We start from the raw sequence: 25,486 nt of genomic DNA on the forward strand, positions 1-25,486 counted from the left end.
TCTCACATTTTAAGTTAACAGCAAAATTATTTTGTCAGTATAAGCATTCTGTTTTATTACCTTTTTAAAATGGGTATGGTGTATTTAACTTAGTTTATTTTACTTGATCCATAACTTTCTAGAGATGTAAAATGCCTATTTATCTTGATTTATAACAGCCCAGTGAAATTCTATGCAAATTACATGCTTATTTTTGAAGCACCTTCAGTATCCCTGTCATACCGTACAGTACAGCACATACATCTCCTGTACACTCAGTGCAAAGGACTGCATTTCTATGTGTGTTTGTGGGAAGAATTTATTTTGAATTCAGTCAAAGTCTTTTGAATGCTATCTTCATTCCACTTGCTGTTTTTGTTTTGGATGAGAAGAATCATCTTCATGTTACTGTCTCCAAAAAGTCTTCTAAAACTTCTGCTCTTTCCCCTTGCTACAAATAACATCTGAATTTAAGCAAAGCGCCAGGTCTGAAAACGAAGGTAAATCTTATTAAAACTGCAGTGGCGACAGGTGAATTGGGTTTAGTAATTGCCCTTCCACCACTGTTATTCAGTGAGATAACTGTGTCTGTTGCATAATTGTGCTTTGCATGTAAACAGAGCAATCCCTAGTTACAACTGTCATGATAAAAGCAGAAATTCTAGTGAAACCTGTCATCAGGCTATACACACAACTTCTATGAGAAACAGACTGGGAATCCTGCGTGAAGACATTAAAAAAGTTTATTATTATTTATTTTGCTCTGAGCTTTCTTCTACTTCTTTTACTTCTGTTTGACAGGAGATAATAAAACATTTTGGAAAAAACTGCAACCAGCCGTCTTCTTTCAATTTTTTTTTCTTCATCTCAGAAAAAGCCTCTCTCAATTTAAATGCAGTACCAGACCATAATTTTTCTTTTAAATGGACCGAGTTAAGAATCTGTGGCATTTCTGTATTGGAATCATATTTTTTTTCCACAATTAATATTTAATTTTCCTATTCAGTACAACTGCAGGACTTGATACACGACATACTAAATCTTCCAATAAGTGAATCACCCCAATCCCATAAGAAGAATCTGATTCTCAGAACATAAGATGAAAATTGTTTGACATTAATCTTAATGTGGTACTGTAAATGATAAGAAAACATTTCTGGTGGACTTTTGGTTAATAGCTAAAAATCTCCAAAATGAAAACAAACCTATATCTGAAATATATTTTATATTTATGTATATCTGTATATATACCTTTGCTGTAATTTATATATGCCTATACATATTTTTTTTTTCTTGTGAGTATAATCCATGTCATATTGTACATTTCAGCAACTTATAGGTATCAGTTAAATAATGAATCTGAATGTTTTATTCAATGGCACTACTTTTATAAATCCATTGTGTATACTTTAATAAAAAAATATAATAAAACAGATCATCTGTTGCACAGTAATCCATCTAAATGACAGTACTAAACTGGTTTTAAATTGCTTAAATAATCGTGGGATCTCCAGAAAAAGCTTCTTGTGAAACATTTTATAAACCTTGCTAATCGCAACTGTAAAGGACTGACCACTATTCATTTCAATTCAACCACATCTCTCAACGTGTATAGTATTGTCAGACCACAAGTCTGTATGAAGACAGAAGCATTCATTCTTAATGGATGCAGTGGGTGTAAACTGTATTCTTAGAGTATAAACAGGTCTCTCATCACTGAAGCAGGACCATGTAGTGTAAAACACTTTAGACACAAGAGCTTGAGTCTAAAGTAATTTGTCCTTACAGAGTTTTAATGTAGTTTTTGACAATCTTAAGCTTCCATTCAAAGTCAACATTATTTTTTTATCATAGCAGCATGAGTCTGTGTCATCTCAGCTGTTACATCTGCTCGCATTCTTAAATCCTCCTTGATTCTTCAAGTAGGAAGACAGGAGTGGTGGATAGGAACACATTTTTTAATTATGTACATTACAGCCTCCTCAAGGTAGTAATGATACAGCTTTAAACGGGAATGTCAGATATTAATGTGTAGTGAGTGGCTGTCGAAAAGATTAAACAATTCTGCGACAATGAGCAATGCGTGTATATAAGCAGTCTTGAAGAAGTCATTTGATGTCCTTTCTCCTTTTAAAGTTTCAGTTTTAAACTGCACTTTTAAACATTCTAGCTGATATTGATTACACAGATTCCATACATTCTCTAGAAATATGACAAAATGTTGTTGGTGTTCTTCAAGGACGCTCAGACAAACCAATAGATCTTCCTTACTAAACTCGGGAGAATAAACAGTATATGCTGCATGAGATAATAGCACCATCAGGTTTAATTTCTCTTTGTAGAAGGAGAAATTATTAATACATGAATGCAAAGCACATGGGTAACCATAGTTACGGCAAGAGAGAAATTGACTTCAAAAGGGTGTTTAATGGCAGGTAGATAAAACAAAAAGGCCCCAGGTTTTAAGATTGTGAAGTCAATATTTCCACAGAACAGGGTAAACGTAACTGGAAAATTGAATCTACAGTAACTAATACTATAAATCCGAGTAAACATTGCTGGTAAAAGAAACATACAAAGGCAACACAAATTGTGTGTACATGCAGTGTTTATTTCATTAGAAGCATTTCCTGTTTGCTAGAGCACTTCACTAATTCATGGGATTTCATAATCTGTCAACAAATTGATTGTACGATATCAGATTGTGTCTGCTTTCAAGAGAGCTCATGGGTAAATCATTTAAACATCTGTGTCTGACTGTACTCACCTCAAGGATAAAGAACTGATATGCTGGGTCAGACCCTCTAATGAAATTGATGAAGCTAGTGTTAGCACTCTCCACACATGTGCCACTTGCAACCCAAAAATCACAGTGACAGAAATGAATCCCTGACTCACAACAAGGGAGAACAACAAAGACATTTTCCCTTCTTATAACATTGACTATGGATGTCTCAGGCCCTTTAAATCTTACAGATGTCTGTTCATTGTGTATGAATAGGTAATAAGTCATTGTTCCATGATAAAAAAACTTTTTTTTAAACCTTTGATACATTGCTGTTTTTTTCTCATTCTTATTGATGAGATCCACATGTTGAATATTTTCCATAATTAAGCTCTAAAATATAAAAACATATTTTTGTTGTTTTATGTCAGACTTTCAGTAACATTGAAAGGTCTGATGCTTTTCATTTAACCCGTTGTAACCCTTACAGTTTATGTTATTAGGCATACACATTTTATATGTATGATGTCTTTGCATATAATCACATTATATACTATAGATGATACTATATAAACAGTACATGTAGACGTAAGACGCTTGTATTAAATGATTGTGTTTAATGATTTCAAACAGCTCAAAATAACCTTTTCTTAAAGCTTAAAAATGTATAGCTTTATTAACCAATGTAAGCGGGCCTGAAGCAAATAGACTAAAGTAGTTCATTTAAAACTAGACCTTTGTATTTCTGTTAACAGTAACCTGGCATTTCTAAACTCTACATTTTGAGAGCATCCAGTGCAAACCACTTACATAAATACATAAATACATAAATAGCATACTTTCTAATACTTTTTGTGGCTAAACATGTTTCCATGGCTGTAAGAGCAAGAACAAACTGTTCTGAAATCAAAAAGCAAGCTTCACAGGGGCAAATGTAAATCAAAGGAGAATCTCGCATAGAATGCAAATATTATTCTTAATCTTTCCACTCTACATTCCACATGAAACACACAAATGAAATTGAAAGGAAATATCTATACAGAGTACAGTATGTATTTTGAAGTTGTATTGCAGGTTGCGAACATAAAAACATGTACAACACAAACATACTATTTTATGTCCAAGAAAACACACAAGACTTGTCATGATGTTGTAAATCAGGTCAGCAAAATGCACAACGTCCTTAAGGATACACATCAGCCTATGACACACAATTGAAATGTGATAGCCCCAAGCATCTTACAAAATTATTTGCAGCAGCAGATGTGGAAACAGGAGTAAACTATACAATTACCTCTTCCAGTATGAGGGTTATTAATAATTTACCGTACAGATTAAACAGCATAATTTAACTGAACTGCATAAATTCCCAGTACTTAGTGCCTAGATAGAAAAAGTCTTATTTAAAGCTCATGTGACCACTTGCAGAAGGAGCTGTCAGTTAGCTAAGGCTTATGAAGTACTGCCCCCAGAATGCCTCCCAGAGATCTTTCTAATCGATCTCTGATGAGAGCAAGCTTTTAGTCACTAAATCTACGTTAGTAACTAGAGGAAAGAAAAAAAGCTTGTCTCACCCTCTAGAAAATCAGAATCAAAATGCCAGTAGGAGGAAAGGCTGTGGGATGGCCTTATTGGTGGGTGACAGCCCAGCAACAAAATTCCAAATAAATAAAGCCACATTTTGACAATAGGTGTTTAGGCGCAAATGTATGTGTTTATCTTGGAAGATGTGCGTGGCATGCCAGCCTAAGGAGGCACTGCTATAACAGGCAGTCTTTCACTTGGGGACCACAAGTCTGTAGAGAGGTTTGTGTCTTCTTTTTGTTGTTGAAAAACCTGAAAGACCCCTGCAATATACTGTACCCCCCTGTTGTATTAGTTTGATGGCAATTGTGAGAACAGATCCTTCGGATTTCCCTAGCCTAGTATGGGGTCTGTCAAAATGGGTTTTTATGCAAGTATATCACATGAAAGGGCTTGTTAAGAGTTCAAGTGTGAAAATATTTTAGAGAAAATTTTTCAAGCTGATTTTATTCCAATATCACATGACGAGGGATTGCCATTTTTGGTTCTTCAAAAAAGAGGACCACAAGTACAAGGTTTTTCATTTCTGAGAACACACCCTTTGAACTGTCCATTATTTCAAAGCATTAAATAATGTTTTAAAACTCAAAACAAAGTGAGTCTCTTGAGATGTACAGTATAATAGTCAAGGCCTAGAGAATTCAAATCAGTTCAATTATACCCTCACAAAATAAACTACAAATAACCTATACATTTCTCTTTGAAATCTTCAAAGTATTCATAAATAATTAGGAATTTTAAATAGTAATGTTTTTATGACCACAGTACTTAATATTAATCTGAGTGATGATGGCAGTTCATATTTTGCAAAGTGCTTCTGAGTTGAAAATCAAAGGGAGGAACAGATTTCTATGACAAAAAAGCTTTGTGTTTCTCAAAAGGACCATCTGAAATTAGGTCCATTGAAAGCAGAAGGGATGACTTTCCTTGACTTTGAAAGTAATGAATGCTGCACAGAGTCACATTTAGATTCAAACAATTGCAATTAGTTCAGTTTGATTTATGAAAAAGAAATATATTCAATTAATTTAGCTTTCAAAAGCCATGGTATGATTTTCTTCTATGATTTATTATTCTCAATCAAGGAGAGAAAAAATTCAATTTTATTTAATGGAGAGAAGAAAACAGGTATTAGCAGATATCATTTTTATAGCTCATATATAGAGAGCTATTTGCATTGTTTTATTAATAAATGGGCTTTTTGTTTTTGTTTTTAATTGGCTTTATTTCTTTAAATGACTTCAAGTCCATTACTTTTATTGATGAAACCTGAGATAAATCTATGTATTGTGAGACTTATCTAATTAATAACTTGAAACTTTTACCATTTTTATTCACAAAAGGGAAGCTTAAAGAAATTCTTTGTATCCTTTGTTATATGAGGCCTGTTTATTTCCTCTTGGTCTTTTACTTACCAAACTATATCACAGAATGTTTTTTTTTGACAGATGTTATAACAATTTCTGTGGATCTTGAACAAAGCAATGTAATTCTAAAGACATTTTATAAGAATACCAAAACCTTTGATTTGAAATCAATATAAAGATTACTCCATATACGAGTGGAAAATGTTAAATACAGTATAATCATGAAGGTGATACATGCCCCAGAATTAAAAGCAAGATCTAAGAACCATAATGTTTGGTCATTCTTTGAACGTTTAATAGTTGGTAATAAGAATTAGTAATACTACTGTAATGTTTCTCTAATATTATAAACTATTATATACTTAGCCCATATATAAAATCAATTATTTAGCTATATTAATCTGTTCTCTAAATTACATATAAAGTAATATTTTAGAAAAGCTTTCTGCTTTTAACAAATGGTCCTACTAAATGCAGAAGGGTCCAAACCAGACTGTCCATAAAGTAAACAGAAAAGGATTAGAAAGCTGAACCAGATTTTTCAAAAATCTTGTTTTTTCCCAGATAAGACTTTTTTACCTTAGTCAATAAAAACAAATAAGTTTATGCTTCTGGATCATGGAGTTCAAAAGCAAGAGCCTTTGGTTTACAATTTACACTTACTAAACAACATTTGGTAAATAAAGAGATGAAATTCTGCAAAAGAGACAAATCCATGCACTGTTTTTACTACTGCTGAATACCTGTCTTGCCTGGAAAGTGCAATTGTATTCAGAGTTTTAATACTTTTATACCATAAAAGGACAAATTATATACAAGAAAAATGAGGTATAATGTTAGATAAAGTAACACATACCTTATGAAATATATAACTGTAACAACCAGATCACAATATAAGAGAAATGAGGAGGAAATCTTAACCCAACTCATTATCTGTTGGATAAATAAGCCACATCCTTAGCAATGTGAAAATCAAGATTCCTGTTAAGTTAACCAATTAACTTCCATCTGTATCTTACAGGTGACAGCATCTTGATTAAATGTGAAAAGCAGATCTATGTATTATTATCAGTGGGCTTTTCCACAAGTGTTGGATAGAATTAAGTCGCAGTGTTCTCTGTTGTTGCCAACAAAAGAAACAATTGGTTTGATCACTGCAATATTGTGGATTTAGAGTTAAAACTGGTTTGATCTGACATTGTTTCTATATCTAAAAAGTAGCCCTGGGGAACTTTTTCCAAGTGTTAGAACTAATCTGAATTAATTAAATGAACAAGACTTCCTAAAAAAACAGCTAAAATAACATTAGATGATAATAATAATAATATTAATTATTATTATTAGTATTAGTATTATTATTATTGTTATTATTATTATTATTATTTGCTTACACTTATGTAGCGCTTTTCTGGACAATCCACTCAAAGCGCTTTACAGGTAATGGGGACTCCCCTCCACCACCACCAATGTGCAGCATCCAACTGGATGATGCAACGGCAGCCATAGTGCGCCAGAACGCTCACCGCACAATCAGTGGGGAGGAGAGCAGAGTAATGAAGCCAATTCATAGTTGACAGCCCTGTTAGTGCGGGGATTTTTGCTTTCTCAAGGTGATTGGTTTGGGGATGGTGTAAGACTAATCCCTCCTATTCTGAAAATTCCAATAGCATTTTTTCCTTCTACCTTCTGAAAACTAAATGGTATAGTAAGGATCTACATACTGTAGATGCAGTACATTTCTGGGATAGGAAATTGTTCTGCACTTAAGGCTCATCAGACTTCAAAACCTTAAAAAGCATAATGTTACATATGTTTGGAAGTGAAGTTACTTAGTAAAAAACAAGGCTTTAAAAACATCAGGTCAATGGCAAAACACTTTTTCAGCTGAGCTTAATTCAAGCGTTGACAGCATTGATTTATTTGGTCACCATCCTGTCAAATGCAATAACAGTAATAAAGCAGACAAAAAGCTCAAGGCACTGTTCTTTTGCCATAATCTGCCTGTTCTATTTCAGAAGTCCTTGTAGTCGGATGCAATATTATAAATATGTAACACAGTTCTTTTACTGAACCAGGGTTATGTTTAAGACTGGTGTCGGATCTCTGTAAAACAAAATAACTACATGTTCTAATTCAGACAGTTTAATGATAATGCGTTACATGAACATTACATTTTTTATTTTTCCCCATGTTGATGGCTTGCTTAAACATGAATAGAAAATGCATGTTAACAAAAGTTAAATGAACAAAAGTTAAATCGATTGCAGATGTCAGAATTCCATTCAGTTTATGAGGCTGTTCAGGGTAAAGTTGGGCCTTGCTGTCATGGAAGATCAACTGCAGGTTGGCATTCATTAAGTAGTGCTTTTTTGGAAGATGACCCATCCAGCAACTTATATTTTATTATTTGACCCAAAGGTCATGGCCTATGCAGACAGTTTCAGTGCAAATTTATGAAGCTATAAACTCATGGCTTTCAGCCAGAAATTACGACAGTCTCTCTGGCACCAGACTTGGACAATTTAGCCTGTCGGTATTTTAAGTACTACAGTAAGGGTTTTACTTTGTTTTCTTGTTGTTGTTCTTTCTTTTTAAACTTGATATTGGCAATATCCTACTGTCTGAACATGTTCAGCGGGTACTGCCATATGTTTTGGCATCAGAACTTCTCCCAGAAACATTTTACAGAGGGAACAAAGATTTATCAAGGTGGCGGGAATATGGAAATCTATAATCAGCATCACTGTTTGTTGTACAGAGATGTTACAGCAGAGGGTTCTGTTGGCATGGAAACCATGAATGGCAAAAAGGTTATTTTTTCCGAACCTTGTAGAACTGCACAAAAAATTCGGCCCACTATTGGTGGCAAAAGCTACCGAATAAGCTAATTGCAAGGTGTTTGCTTATTTCAAAGAAGGCAAAACATTTATTTGGAAATCGGTTTCACAGGCTGCTTAAACTAAATTAACAAAGAATAATGACAATAAGTTAAAATATTTCTATTGTAGCTTTTATACCATAAATATACAGTATGTGTCAAAACATTTGTATCTGGTAAATGGATTTAAAAAATAAAAACATGTGCCTAGAGACATAAATATTTCAAAGTAGCTCATATTTCTCATTTAAAGTGTTATTTAAATATTATTAATCATTTAAATAAATTCTACCCACATCCTCTTGGTTTACTGCTTTGCTTGGCTTGGTGTAAGAAAATCTGATTATTTTGCACTGCTTGTTAGTTCACTCCTTGTTTGTTTTGCATCTGCACTGTGCAGTGTGACATTTGCCAATGTTTGCTATTATCTGTCCTGAGACATTAGTTGGCTTTGCTGACCTACTAAGCCTTCACTATGAAGGTTGGGATAATGCCATAGAATAAGGTGATGAATATGACGTCTATGATTTCTTCAAGGTTTTTGTCCTCTAAGGTTGTGGGTCTCTTTCCTGGTCCAGGACAAGGAAGGGGTCATCATCTGGACCATGTGAGAAATCATGCATAAACTGAAATTGACATAAGTACCATGGATCCAAGGATTGTGGATTGCACAATGCAAGATGCTGATATGCATTCAAATAAATCCCCCTCTAAACATTCTTAGACAATCTGACAAGACTCCCTAGTGCACACATCTTATCCAACTATTCAGTATAGCATACGATTTTCAGTTTGCACTGTCTGTGCTAGAGCAGCCTGTCAGCTGTAGCACCCAGAAATGTTCAAGATACTGAGCTCATATTCTCTTTTGTTTCAAGCCATTCATAAAATTCATTATATAACCATACTGTATAGGGCAAAGTAAATTTTGTTTAGGATTATAACCAGAATCAAACAATGTCCTAAAAACTAATTTAAAAGGGCTGGTCTTCGGACTTGCAGGAGGTAAAAGCTTTCTGTAATCACTGCCTGTTGTTGCAGATTGACTTGTGAGAAACAAGGTTGGTGCTGGTATGGCCAGTCTGTTCATACTATGGGGAGACTTCCCCCAGCTGATTGAGATGAAAGGAGATAACAAAACATTGCAGTATTACATGGATTTATGTATGCAGCATTCCATAATACATCGTGCTTCATAATTGTTTTTAATATTTTTCTCTGTGTAACAGTTTGTCACAAAATAAATAACAATTAAAGCACGTAGCCACAAGCAATGCACCAAAAAGGATGTGTGATAAAAGAAGAACAAAAAGCCACAGGAAAATGCAAATGGTTATGCTTTACTCCTGTAACCAGCCACGTTAATCAACAGAGGATGAAGCAGGTGTAATAAAATTATTACAGCTGAACTTTGGAAATCGAGAAGACTTAAGCTGTCAAAAAATATTCATACTGTACATGAAACGGATCGTTTATTAAAACGCTGCTAACTGGCCGCTTACACGTTTGACTGTGATAATGCAGGTAAAGTATGAATGTAAAACTGAATTTTCAGTTATGGAGAAATTGCATGGACAGTTTGTCAGAGAACACAAGACATTAATAATAATATTTTCGGCAGACTGCATTAAAAGAAACAATAAACCGTGTATTTTTACATCATGTGCTTTTTCATCAGTATAAGTATTGTATTATTTTGCCCTTCAAAATCTACAGGAAATTTTCAGAATGTGTTATTTTATCGCTACATCAAATTCAACAGTGTTAATATAAACAACTATATGAAATGAAGATAAATAGCCATATAAGTGCCATGGCAACCTTTCAGAAACATCCTCCAGTGAAAAACTATGATTTCATAAGTGCTTCCCCAATCTATTTCTCCTTATTAAATTTGCTTCTAAATATTATGAGAACTGAGAAAAAATAACAGAAGCTATTTCGTGAAATTAAATTGAAACGGGAGAATGTCGGCTTTGATTGCGAGCCACGACCTGACAACGTGAAAATTCCAGTGGCCTGATTTTTAATGAAAAAGGGATTCAAATTGAATAGTCTGAATGAAGAGACCTTGATTTAGATTTGTACTGCAAAAGAAATAAAACCAAACCAAAAAATAAATGGAATTCCTGCTGTATTGCTTTTATGATGTACCTATTCTAACAACAGCACTGTTTGTAATTGGTATTTATATACTTCAGGAATTTGCTTTATTGAACTGCCCATTCCTCTATTTATAGTAGAATTCTATGCATCTCACTGATAGACATCTTTAAAATGTATGTCCACAGGTGAATCCATAATACTATTTTTGGTAAAGCTGAATACATACATAAAAGAGTTCATGAAGATAATCAAGAATTCATGAGAGTATATTTCTATCACCATATAATCAGAAGAGTAAAGGAAATTAATTAAAATTACTTCTTCCACTGAGCTGTGATTGCCAGTGTTGCTCCCTATGGTCAATACAATACCACCTTTCCTGTGAAAAAGATGACAAATTCTGCGTTTTGTCTATTGCCATTGACAAATTTCAACATTTTAACATGCTGCAAAATTTGCAACAAGGGGCTGAGTGAATTGAAAAAAATATACTGACGCATTCTTTTAGAGACCTATTTGAAAATATATTTTGACAAGGGTTTAGCAAGTAATCCGACTGCCTCAGACTTACAACACCTAGGATGTGCTTTGGAAAAAGATTTCCGACAGGTTGTTACTCAACACAGGGGAAAGATAGTAAGCCTGCCACATTTAAAATGCTTAGTTAGAAGACAGGACAGCTTTCCCAGTGGAGAACATTCTCACACACAATGAGTTTGTATTGTCCAGATCTTTATCTGAGGAATGATAATTACTTACTACTGTCCCCCTGTGGAACAATAATGTTTTGAAGTGAACAGGGGTGCTTTTTGTTGAATGCCTTCCACTTCCAGTGACCTATTCTACAGTCAGGGTAGCCAGCTGGGCAATGTCCTATAAATAAATAAGTAAACCTCTAAAGAAATGCATAAACTGAGCACTCTGCAGTTTTGGGGGAATCCATTTTTTTTACATGTTTTGAAATCATGCTTCTACAGTCCATCACAAAGACGTGGTGTGATAGTTCTAACAATGCCCGAATGTTTCCTCAGTAACTAGGCAGCTTGCTTCTCCAATGGAGCGCAGGCTGAGATTAGACATTCTAGAAACAACTGGGGACTGAAACTGTGTCAATTACCTTGAGTCACAGAGTATAGTGTTCTAGCTGTGAAAACTGTAATGTGTGCCATTATCAAGTGTTAATGCAATTTGTGCTGTCATCCCTGTGTTTAAGATGTCCACTGCAAAGGGAACCTGCTAAATGCATTTTTCCAGCCTTTTTACGTTAATGCAATGTAATGGACCCGCTGGAAGGTATTAAAATTAGGCAACAACAGGACATGCATAGCTCATATCACTGCTCTCTTCAGATCTGCTACAAATATTTCCCAAGAAGCCAACCACAGGGGAAATTGTGTGCTGCATCAAATTGGGATGCTCAAGCATTCATTGCCATTTCTCAAAAACAAAGATAACCTCAGCTTTTCATTACAAAAAAATTAAAGTGTCATAATTAGAGAACCAGTAGGCACTTCATCATAATTACCTTGTTTCTAGAGGATTAGATTTCTAAGTAAACCGATGGCACAAACAGACAGACCTTGGTTAAGGGACATGGGAAGGAAAATTTCATTCCTCAGTTCTTACAGATAGAAAATCAATAGCACTAAAAAATAAATAACCCATAATTTGTGAAGCTCCCAACATGAATGAGCTGAAATATTGGGACTTTGGGAACGTGTACCTGGTAGAACACATATGGCTAGTGTAACAAATTCTACAGCACATATTGCTTAAATGGAGCACTTAGTTGACCAGATCCATTACTAGATTGCAAGAAGAAACAAATCACAATTTTTCTTCTCTATCTCTACAAGTGCATAAGATAAATGAATTGCATAATAATTTACCTAGATATTACAATGCAAATTGTTAAAAAATTTTAATTAACTTAAAAAATATAATAAAAAACACCAACAACTATGAATAACCCTCTGGGGAAATCTCTCAGAGGATCTGATTGAGCTCTTCCTCCTTCCATTACATTTTATCTTCTTAAGCCACAAAACTAATAAAAAGTGGTGTTCCATAAAAGTAATTTAAAAACTCATAGCTTTGTAAGCTTTAATACTTAGTCTGTAATTAGGCTTACACTTATCAAGTTCTTAAAAATGACTATACATCATTTTGATTATAATCCTTAGCTCATTCATCCCATTGCTTGTCAAAAGGCCAGGCACACTTTTCATTATTGCAACTCTATCCCTACCCGTACATGTGTTCATTTATTACACTGTTCAAAAAATGAACTTCATCAGAGACGTAGTCATTCTCTAACTACAGTATGTAAAAATGTTTTTTCTTTCAGAATACCTTTACGTATGTATTTTGGCAAAAACGTATATTTCATTTACCAAACTCAACTGACTATATACATTTACCTTCAATTACAGATTCTTAAGGAATTTTCCCCAAAAAAGAATGTTTTCGCAAGCCTCCTTTACATAGCCTGCTATCTGTCGTCATTCAACTGGCAAATTCACTGGCAAGAAGGCAAGCAAACGCTACTGAATTCCTGTTGTGATGCACTATTGATACACAAGTAGATCCATCTATTTCTCGTCTAAGTGGTGAAGGTGAAGGAAAAGTAGTAGCAAACCTAACTGGGAGGAAAAGACATTTGCAATATCTCTCTGGATTAACAACCATTCCCAGGCCAGACAGGAGATACTGTCCCTCCATTGTGTCCTGGGCTGGATTTCTAGCATCCTTCAGTCAGGACATTGATGATTCTTGAGAATCGTCAGTAAAACGTGAACCAGAGGAGACTAAGGGGATGTTCATTTAAAGGCTAGAACAGAAGGTACCTCTTTAGGGTTGTCCTGGTTGGAACAATCTACCTAGCCATGCTGCCAATGTTGATACCACCTTTCAAAATGGATAAGATCCTTGGATCAGTTAGCTACTGGAAACCCAACAATCTAGAAGGGCCAATGGCCTCCGCTTGCAAGCAATTGAAAGCATGCCTATATTTATCCTTGTTCCTCTTGAATTCAACCAACAATCTCCTGCCCAGCACTTTGACAAAGACTTTGATGAAGAGGCTTTAAAGTGTAATTCCTCTGTAGGTAGAACTTACCATCTGGTCTCCTTTCTCATGAATGGGGACTTCCACCCCCTAGTTGCCACTCTGGAGGTACTGTAACTGGCTTTTCAAGCAATACTAAAGAGGCACATTAACCATGACACTGCAACCTTGTGCCTTCAACGCTCCTTGAGAACAGGCTCTGTCTGATTCTACTGAGGTTCCAGGAAGCCAGGTGGGAAACCAGAAACCATCACGTTTGTTAAAGACCCTGGAGTGAGTTCACTTTGGTTGTCATCAGGTGCTCTGGTACCCTTCCACACATGCTGATGTAGTTAATTGGTATGTCTGAACTGAGGAATCCTTACTAGCAATAAGATATGTTCTGTAAACGACAAGAGAGTCAGATGGATAGGGTTTCCTTGGTAAAGAACAGGCTTTCCACTTCTTTCATTGCATGGGACACTGCTTCACAGTACACCCTCTCTAGCTGTAGCTGACTCCTCAGGGTCCTAACAGAATGTTGTCAAGGAGGAGAACTATTTTTTAAGGCGCAAACTGTAGATGTTTTTTTTCCCCTCAATATGAATCATGGGTGAGATTGTGAGGTGGGATCAGTTTCGGCATCCTTCAATATTGCACTTTGAAAAGGGTCAAAGGAATGAGATGGATTAATCTGACCCTGCAGAGAGGTGCCTGCACATGCGTTCATGCCTTAAGCATATCCAGATATATGTGTTTTACAGATATACTTTATATGATAATTTTCTAAAACAGATAATTATACAGTGAGATGTTGATGTTATTTGATTGACCCAGTGGAGACTAACAATTAATCATCTATTCAGAAGAATTTCCCAGTGGTTATCTCCTAAACTACAGTCTGTGCATCCTAATGCTACTGCCTATTTTCTTCCTCAAGTTCATATTTTCCTCCTTATTCCCTTACACATTACAAAAAGGGAATTTAGAGGGAATTGAATGCGTGTACTCATCTATTCCCCAAAAAGCATAAAAAAGATAATTCATTCAGACACCTGAAATGCACAAAGCCTGTTTCCCCCAGCGCTATAACACATTCTGCCCTATTTGTATGACTAATGACTGTTAAATTTTAAATTAATTCAATTCTTTGGTTGCAAGCAAAAAGCAACTGAATTCCAAACTGCATCATTTCTTACAAAACACTTGCTGTTACTTATTGATGCAGAGAATGTAACACTCTTTGCATACAGTTACCTTTATTTATCCTTCATGCTTTTGATGCCTCAGCAACCATTTTAAATTTCATAGCTTGTTCTTTAAATATGAACATGCAACTGTAACTAATTGACAAGGTTTGTCTGTATTTGAGGGTTTAAACTATAGCTACTGAAGCAACAGATGTGGTCAAATGTTTGTCACGACAGCCAAAAAAAAATGTATGTGTTAAATTTCCTAGTAAGTAATTAAGATCTGGTAAAGAGAAGAAGATGGAGCAATGTGCAAAACAAGGCTCTCTAATGTCAAACATGATAGGGTATGTTCCTTACGAGCCCTGTCACCTAATTTGCTAATTCCAGTACATTAATAAAGTAATTACATGGATATTCATTCACAAATACAATCACATAGTGTTACACAGTTAAAATGTATTTCACATCTGTAACAGCTGTACTTATTTGCTTAGACATAATGTAACCTTGATAATTGTGTGGTTGCATATACCACTTAAAGAAATTAAATCACACATGATTTGCACTGGATGTCTGCATAAAACTTTGTGTAACTACAAAGCAATGTAGTCCTTTCTCCATGTGTAACTACAACACATTTCTACAGTATCCTTAATGTGAAATGTTACCAAGGTCTTCTCTAAGTGCTTTACAGAACAAAGGTCTTTGCAGTTCAATTCAAAGTGTTTTTTTATTAATTCAATTCAATTCCTGTTTATTTTTTATCTGAGTCTACTCACCTAGACAGGGCGTGCTACATATATAGGTCAAAAGCGTCCTAGAGGAGAACAATAGTTAAAGAATGTCTTAATTATGCTTTTGTTTAAATTGAGAATCATATCATAGGAAGATATTTTCCGATTAGCTGATGAATAATTAATAAGAATGCAGCTCTTACTGCAGCCCTTCTGCTCTTTGTCTCCTTTCCTGGCTAGGCACTCAGACGAGAGTTCCCTACAAAAGAAATTGTCTGTTTAGGATCACTCAGACCCAGATACCAACAGCTTACTCCCTTTTGGTTCCATTAGGTTTACATTTTTGCAGAACATTCCAGCACCTTAAAGAAGTGCTATTGCTCTAAATGGCCTTGTTTTAATTATTTTCTCATGAAAAGGTCTTTTCTTTTGCTTTAACAAAATCGACAACAGCTGTGCTAACATGTTAACACAAATCCCAAAAGCATAACAATCTCCATTTTCACAATAAATAATATTCACGAAGACTGGGGCTTTTCAAAGAAGCACAGATCCCAAACCGTAAAATATAAAAGTCATTCACATATGGTTCCTCTACTGTATAGGTTTTGGTCAAAAAGAGGTTAAACCTACATGTTGAATGTAATATAATACAATAAGGTCTTGATTGATGTAGTATTTAATCCATTAAGCAGTTTATTGTGCTGTGTATTAGCAAAACAAGGTGAAGAAAAATGTCATATATTCATATAATTTTTCTGTGAATGAAAATTAACAAATTCCCCTTCATTATCAACATTTACACAATTTATGAATGCAATGCTTCAATCTTTATTCTGTCTCTTGCTGTATATACAGCTGTGCTTAAGATAGGTAACTAAATTGCTGGACTAACCTGTCTTTCAGAAAATCCTTTAAAAAACCTGTTATAAGCAGCTTTTGAAATCTAATTCACTATTTAGCCTCTGCAAGCTCTGGATAAAAGCATCAGATAAATTATTACTACAACATCTATTGACAAAGGCATAAAAATCTGAAAATCATTCTTCACCATGACTTTCTAGGATTTAAAATATCAGCTAAGAATGTGCTGAACATTTATGTAACAAGATTCTAATTTTTGTATTCAGAATTTCCCTTATTTCCAGTCTTTTCACTTCAATCTGCCACTATGGTGTATTACTAAGTGATATGCTTCCCTCTACAGCCTAAATAAGGCATTTATCTTTTTTTTACATTTCTTAAAGTCATACCTAAGAGGCATATTAATATTCTGAAATACAGGTTAGATGAAAGAAGAAAATAATTGAATGTATACCTAATTCCCCTGCAGCGGTTCTGTCAGAAACTACAAGATTGAACATGTTTCAGTCAGAGTGGTATTTAATTATTTGGTTCATGTCCAAATCTCACTTTATTTAAAAGTGAATCTGTGCGATATAATAAGGCTATCAAATGATCTCATTAAACATGAAGTAGTTTTTGATTTTATACATACTTATTCCACTTTAACAGACATAAAGAGCATAATATGAAAGTAACTGTTGATTGTAGAACTCCAGTAAAACTGTAACTTAATGGTGGATACCGTCATGTGATCGGCTTTATTAAACTTGCTACTGCTTGTTGTTTTAGGCAGAATAAATATTAACAAAGTTCCCTTTGTGCTGTAGGTAATCAACAATCTAACAAAAGCTAATGAAATTTAAGCATTAGCTAACAGTTTTCAGAACTTGAGGTCTACAATATTCAAAAACAGATTTTTTAATAAATTAAAGGCTGTTGTTCATATTTTATCCCTGTGCCTAGGGTCATAAATCCATTTTATATTTCATGGATTCCAATAAAGTGGACTCTTTAAAACTAGTCATAGTGAAGGTGAAAATGTTTGAGGTCAAAATATTCATGAGATTACGGTGGCGAGTATGAGACAGACAATGTATTAGACAACTGCAGTAATTATAAATTAAGTCTAATCTGTTGTTTCCTTCAATTCTTAGCATAAATCTACAGTACATTTGCATTCCAAGCTTTTCTTGCATTAATCTTTTAAGAAGGCATGTTTAAACAGAGTAGGATTATTCAAAGTTGATTTAATATTTGCAAATTTTCATAGTTAACAGCAAACCCATTCTTTTCTGTCTGTCTGGGCACACTGCCATAGTGTTAATATTTCTCCTGGAATGGATGTGCTAATTTGGTCTAATTCCTTATTTTCAAACACATATCATTACTCAGTAGTTTTAAATATGCGTTCTGGTGGTTATGCATCACCTGTACAGATCTTTGATGTCTATAATGAACATTTCTTAGATGTGGTTCTTCATACGGATCACTTGCTTGCCTCTTACTGCATTACTTTTCTTGAAAAGGTCTGATTTTCCCTGTTAAATTAAAAGCTAGACCTATGTGCAGGAAATGGCCATTTATCAAATCTAACAGTGGAACAGAAACAGTACACATTTTCATATACAATGTAAAAGCATAACACCTGTTATCAATGACTAACAACAGACATACCCATTGGCTATTGCTTTGGCTTGTGCTTTTCGTACAACCTCAGCAGTGTCTCATCAAGGCAAAAGATAATATTTAAGGCAGCCAGCTTCATAAAATGTCTTCAACAGCTTCAACAGGAAGACTTTAACATGCGAAATTTTACATTACACAACATCCTGTCTAGTAGAAGTGAAGGCATTAGTGGGAGGTTCTGCTTTAGAAGAACAGAAAATTACCAGGAAGAAAAGAGATATAAAAAAAAGAAAACCAGAACCATAACATGTTTCACAAATGAGCAGATTTCAGGCAGGGATTTACCAGATGGTCCAAATTCACGTTACAAAATGTCCATTTGTTGATGGTCCCCAAACAGATTAAAATGTTTAAATGATTTTTATTAACATATTTCTCAGATTCAATAAATACCCCTAATATGCCACTACTAAAACAATATGCAGAATGCATAAAAGAAATTAAACAACCACACATTTGAACTGTCAGCTATACATTTAGTACAGCGATATGCAGGTTTACATATCAAAAGAAATAAAGAAGGAAGTTACATGAAGGATTTCAGACCACACGACAATTTCACAGCTATGTAACACAAAAGAACATTCGTACATTCGTACTCACTGTATGTGCCACTGATAAGTTTTACCTATTTGAAAGCATCCCCCATGAAAGACAATTGTCCATTAATGTGCTGGTATATCTTTCCATCTTCATCATTAAAATGTACAGTACACAATCCAAGATAACTCTGTCAACTTTTAGAAAAAACAAGCATTTCTCGATTTATGCACTCTTAATTTGTATATTTTTGGTTTAACACGCTGCAAAAATATATACCATTTATTAATTTAGGTCAAAGCAGTTAACACACTTGGCCATTGGTTTTGAGAGTCGGCAATCTCTGTCTCCATTCCAGACACAATTCATCCAAAAAGTGCAATTTTTTTACTTCCTAGTGTCAGTGTCTTTATAAACATTACTTAAAATATTAGCCACCTGGGCTATACACTTAAAAAAAGAATTGCTTTTCTTCCATTTTAAAAATATATACATACTCTTGTCCAAGTTTGTTAACAAAATATAAGTCTGAAGAGGTACATCCATTCTGGAGCCCGAAATTGAAAGGCCATCATTGGATCTGAGAAACTTTATCTTTCACTTTTTCCTCAATGTTAGCAAAATACTTCATTTCAGCCAAAAGCACCTTTGCTCTGTTAAGGTCTCCTGAAATAAAGAACACACATTTATCACTCCATCATTCCTGACCATACGATATTGTGATACTACATGTGAATGTAGTACTGAATGCCACTGTATCAATTCCAGACTGCCCAAGAGCAAGTGATTATTGTGAAGAATTTGGCTGGTGCTTTTATCAAAAGTGACTTTCATTTATACAGCTAGACATTTTTCCTGGAACATTCTGAGTGAAGTGCTTTGGTCAAGGGTAAAATAGCAGTACTGCGATTTGAACCACAATCTTCTTTCCTGTTAAGAGTCCACAGACTTTACCACAGCTCCACACAGTTGCCCTGATGACTTGAGATATAGTCTTAGAGATTTATAACCTTAGAAAATCAAAATTGTTCTTGCATACTGTAAATCTCAGAAATGTTAAGTGGGATGTACATATTTCTAAATTGTCACACCTCACATATCCTCAGCTATCAAATAACAAAAAAAATAATTTCTAATTACACATGGGGAACTACATTCAATAGTGCATCAAAGAAAATAATATAGATTTAGTACAGTACCTTCGCTGAAAGATTTATTAATTTCTCCAATCAGGTTTTCCAATTTACCTATTCAGGGCAAAAAAGTACATTTTACAATTCAAGCTATCATTGCATTCATTATAAAGGTGCATACAAACTAGACACAAACAACGAAAAAAATATTTTAAAAGCGACTATAGTTCAATTGAAGTAAACACACCAGTGGAAAGCAATGTGACATTAACATAACGCAACAATATACACCTACAATGGAGATATCAACACTTAATATAAAGATTGCGTTTCTCACATTTAGCAGTTTGAATTATATATGGATAATATTATGTAATGATGTTGGAATCATAAATAATACATCTAAGAGTCCAATCTTGTTTACATCAAATTAGAACAGCTCTTTCAGCAGTTTAAAAATGTAAAGCACTTTGCAAAATTTTAGCTTATAAAGTGCCTATAATAAATTAATATGATGGACAGATTGAATGTCTGAATATGCAGATAATATATTTAAGCAAAGATAGATCACTCAGTTTTGCATCAGCATTATGAAAAATATATGTGCAGAATGATGATAGGAACACTGTGCTAATCTTGTGAAAACTCAGCTGCTGGGACACACTATATAGCTATAAAGGCTGTGTGTTTATTTGTAATGTCCAGTACAGATAAACATGAAATGTACATAATCTGACTGTCTGATAATAAATATCACCATACTTCATGCACAGGGTCAATTTTCTATCTTGTTTGAGCACTTACTTAAAGTAATGCATTTTGGCACTTTATAAATAATGTATATTTCTTAGAGCAGAAGGAAGACTCTGCCAGAGGTGATAATTCTGCTGTTTATGAACTACAATTATTTAAAATATTGAAGAATGTATTATAACTATAGTTCCTTTCAAAGACAACTACCACTTCAGTTAAAATTTCAGAGAAAAACTAACAGTTCGTGTTAAAAACTAATACAAAGCACCAAGACGCATCATTTTACCTCTGACGAAATGCCAGATGTCACTGGCTTCTTCTTGACTTTGTGTTTCAGCCAGTCTTTCACTTATCTCCAGGATATCCTGGAGAAACTCTAGGCTCAACCCACAACCAGGGTCTCCCTCCAGTGTCATCCCTTCAAGTTCCAGCTAAGGAGAAATGAAGAGTTTTTTTTTCCCCACATACTCAAATTGACGAATGCAGGTAATCTTTAAACTAGTGAAAAACGGTGTGGTATTCTGAATGAAAATTACTGAAAGTCCAATGTCTTTATTTATCCTGGTAAAATCAAGCCAAGTGTCCTAAGATACTGTATGTATTCACTTCCAAATTTATACATAGCCTCAAAAAAATGTAACTAACAGCTGATTTTGTATGAAAATTTAGGTGTACATTTTATATAGTTCTTGAGAAAAACAAAGTATTGTATGACTTTCAGACCTCTATCTTACAAAGAACATATAAAAATAGTTGCATTATGTTTAATTGTAGTCAAACCCCAGCAATCAGTATTTTGTGACCCCACCTTTGACCTGTGGAGGGGATTACTTTAGTAACAAGTGATTTCCAGAAGCTTCTACAAACTTTACGATGTTTTGTGAAACTGCCAGATGACTGGAAAACATTAGAGAACTGACATCATTCATTTTCAACATATTTACATGGTATAAATAGATTTTAACATTTAACATTTGCATTTAAAAATATATGCAATTATTTTCCCATTAATGCTAATTGATTCATTTAATACTCCCTTTTATTGGTTAGACTGAAATGTATAAATGCTGAAACATCAACACCTGTATACATTCCCAGGCTTGTGTAAATTATTACGCAACATTTATTACTGCATTAATGTCACAAATGTTAAAAAGGAAAACACTGAAGATTGTAATATTGTAAGTTAACACCTGTCAAGGAGTTGGCTTAGTTCAATAACTGGTTTTCATCTGTCAGTTCTCTCACTGTATGCAAAAAGTAATGGCAATATTTTGAACTTATCTATGTACTGTATCATTGTCACTGCCAATTTGACAGGACTGATACTTACCATATAAAGCCCACGACTGAGAGGCTTAAGTAAAGTCCTGTATGCTCTGTTAACCAGGGCAGACTGACTTTCAGAGTATTCCTGCTCCTGCTGTAAGAGACATCACAAAATAACTTCCAGGAAGTAATCAATAAAGACCCTGCATGCTATTTATTACAGCACATGTTCCAGAAATCTCACAGGGCAATCATAAGACTTTATTTTCCCCAAAAGTAATTTTTTTCCCTTTCCGTCAGTGTTCAATGTAGCATACTTAATATGATCTGATGATGTGATATAATAAATTATTTGTGAAAGGAAAGTTACTAGTTCTGACAGGCAGAATGTGCTTGAACGTACCAAAGGTTAAAAAGCACTTGATAACTCTTAATATGAAATGCCTCTCATTTTCATTAAAAAAATAATGTAGAAAAAACTGAAGGTCCACACATATCTGGGACTAAACGGCTTCAGTCTTGAGGCCAAGCATGAAAAACGTATTCACAAACCTGAAAGGTGCTGACAAGGTCAGCCCAGAAGATTACTTTATGCTCAAGAGTAAAATAAGCACAAAAGGGCACAACTACAAGCTGCTCATGAAAAAGTGTATTTATGGCTGAAAACAGGAGAGGCTTTTTACACCAATTTTTGTGGAGGTTTGGTACCAAGCCATGTTGTTGAAGCTAATACTGGAGATCAATAAACTATTTAGACAAAGGTACCATAGCAAGCTACTATTTTCCTGGACCAAATTTTCAAAACCTTCACAATAAGTATACAAAGTATTACAGAAGCAGCTGTAAACCGCTTTATGCTGATCCGTGGTAAAAGCTACAACACAGCTGGTCATTTATCAATTACATCATAAATAATAACATGAAATTAGGTACAAAAAAAGTTACGATTACCTAAACAGTGCTTCAAAGTGCCTTGAGCATTTAAAAAAAAAGGTCTATTATATTCACACAAATTAACACAACATTGGGGACCAGATCTGTACATGTGTATTACCTACTGTTTAGATGCAACTCAGTCCAGTTATGAAACAACTACATTAATGTCAATGTGGGATTATGCAGTACTTTTGTAAACCTACAGCCAAACCTTGGCATTCAGATCTGCTTGCCATTTTATGAATGCATCTGAATAGGCTAATTTTACACTTGCCAGGTCCTGAGTGTAAGAAAATTAGATTTTTTAAAGGTCTTGTCATGCTTGGAATAGCTGAATGTTTTGAATCCAACAACAGAAGCTGGTGTGTATGAAACATGTAAAAGGAAATAACTGAAAAACCATCTCATGTTTGGAAGACAAGTTGAAGGTAAAACGGCTCAGCAACAGAGGGGCATACCAGGCTTATGCAGCCAATGGGAATCAATGAGAATTAAAAGTGGCCGATTTCTATGTTATAGCCATACATCATGCTACACAAAACACCAACAGTCAGTCAAGCCCCTCATTTAAAACTGATCTGTAGACTGGATCATCTCCAGAGTCAGTCTGCTCCTAGGACCTCAATATCCAAAAGCATTAATTAGTCAGTGCCGCTCCATATGGTTAAATATGGTGAACAATCAGCAGCAGGCAGATGAAGCTGCATGTTTTCCTGGGGGCTTGAAATAGCATTACAAGCCAAATTTTCACTTTTTCCTGATAATTCTTTAAAGTGGTGCAGAGTAACAGAAAGTGCTTTGGGAGAAAGTTTAATACTCTACCATGCTAATCCCCAGCACTCTTTGTCCTTGTCTTTAATACGCACCATATTGTATCAAACAGACTCTTCTGCAAGCCAAACACATTTCACATCATATCACTTAAGTTAAATGGAATCAGACAAGCCATTTATTTTTAAAGCAAAGTCTTTATTTTTAGACATGAATAGTCTCCATATCCAACACTACTGCATTGCAATGTGAAATTCCAAAATCCTCAGACCAGACTACAAAGTACTCAGTACTCAGATACACTCAGTCTATTTGCAGGAGCCTAAGTGTTACTCCTGCCATTTCTGCCATGTAATTCCACTGCTATTCGAGACTGACTTTTTTGTAGTTTGAACGATTATTTTTAAAAATGTCTGGAGACATTAGAGTTGGCAGGTGCACGCACGCTATGGAGGCTGGTGAACCTTCACTTACAGACTATACCAGAAATGCAAAATTATATTTGATAAAAAAAAACACCAGTCCATAGTTCACTGGGTTTTGATTCTATTCATTGGACTTGTACAGATGCTGAACAGAAACAAGCTGTGGACAGTGGAAGTACAAGTCTACACAGTGACACAACAACGTTTTTCCCGTTTAAGAACGAATTGCAGAAATCGTGCCATACTCCTGGAAGCTGCATTGCTTACCTGCGTTTTCTGGCTGAAATTATCAGGGTGAAGAGAACGCTGAAGATGCATGTACCTTTTCTGTAACTTCCGAACATCCAAAGCAAAGGATATTTCACTAAAACAGTGCATAAAGGTTTATTAACACCAGGTGCACTAACACCAACATCTGATGATAGTCGAGCAATAAATGCTGCAGATGTAAAAAGTCAACTAGCATGTACAGGATTCTTAATGGAACAAGTATTACGTTTATTCCATGCTGAAAAGAGAAGAAAGACAACACAACGTTTCGGCCATGGAGCCTCACACGTGAAGAAGGCTCCACAGCCAAAACGTTGTGTTGTCTCTCTCCTCTTTTCAGCATGGAATAAACCTATTACTTGTTCCTTTGCAACCTGCGCATACTGACGCAGTTACCCACCTGAACTAGGATTCTTAATAGCAATATTTATAAGACCTCTCTAAGAATTAAAACGTTTTAAGAAATGCAAAGCTGTTTTATGCAGTTAACGTTTAATAAATATATGGCAACCCATTAAGGTTACAAAACCATGTGTAACTTTAGCATATCAGAGGGATCTCGCTGAAAACAATTTTTGTCAGCCAACGCAGACACCTGAGATCGAAACTGCTCAAGTGGACAAACTACTTAGGGTGCCACACAGACCAGATTCCTTCTCACCAGTCCATGATGTCGAAGAAGTTGATGTTTTCATCAAGTGGCTGGATGACAAGGCAAGCCGGGCAGAAGAACGCAGGAGGCGTCTGCAGTGGTGCCTCGCATTTCCAACAGTGTAGTTTTTTCAAAACCGTGCAAAAAGTCCTGGAAATCATACCGCATCGACGTTTCAAGAGCGATGTGGCTGGGAACTGATTTGATTTGAAGCGCTCCAAAAAATGCAATGTTTTTGAACAGACTCCAGAAGAACGGCAGCTGCCCGAGCCATTCAAGGTGAACGCCGTTACGAAAGCTTCACAGCCAGACGTGGAAGGTAGATGTTTTAAGACAGACTGATCATTTCCAACATAGAGCCCTAGGCCACAAACTCTACGGAGTGAGCTGGCAAATCGTAACCTGTTTAATATCAGCATTGTTTTTCCTTTAAGTCAATGTCCATGCATGCCGGTACTGCCTTCACCTCTCGTAAGAGGAGGAGGTGGGTAGGGAAGAAAACAGGAAGCATCAGAATTATTTCCGGTTGGATATATAAAACATAAAATTGTTTAAAAGTAAATATGCAGTATTAATACTTTGGTATTTACATG

The 25,486-nt window shown here is 35.0% G+C and overlaps 1 protein-coding gene across 1 annotated transcript; it reads right to left on the reverse strand.

The window, feature by feature from the left end:
* Positions 1 to 18,022: 18,022 nt before the first annotated feature.
* On the reverse strand, positions 18,023 to 25,405 carry hscb (HscB mitochondrial iron-sulfur cluster cochaperone). Its single transcript, XM_088618782.1, has 6 exons — positions 24,903 to 25,405; positions 24,239 to 24,335; positions 21,904 to 21,993; positions 20,857 to 21,001; positions 19,884 to 19,931; positions 18,023 to 19,350 (listed from the first exon to the last, which is right to left on the reverse strand). The coding sequence occupies exons 1-6, from the start codon at positions 25,310 to 25,312 to the stop codon at positions 19,256 to 19,258; spliced, it is 885 nt and encodes a 294-aa protein (XP_088474908.1). The 5' UTR covers positions 25,313 to 25,405; the 3' UTR covers positions 18,023 to 19,255.
* Between the last annotated feature and the right edge of the window lie 81 nt (positions 25,406 to 25,486).

This window comes from Lepisosteus platostomus, chromosome 24 (genome assembly GCF_059453375.1).
Source record: "Lepisosteus platostomus isolate fLepPlt1 chromosome 24, fLepPlt1.hap1, whole genome shotgun sequence".
In the NCBI taxonomy this organism is placed as follows: Eukaryota; Metazoa; Chordata; class Actinopteri; order Semionotiformes; family Lepisosteidae; genus Lepisosteus; species Lepisosteus platostomus.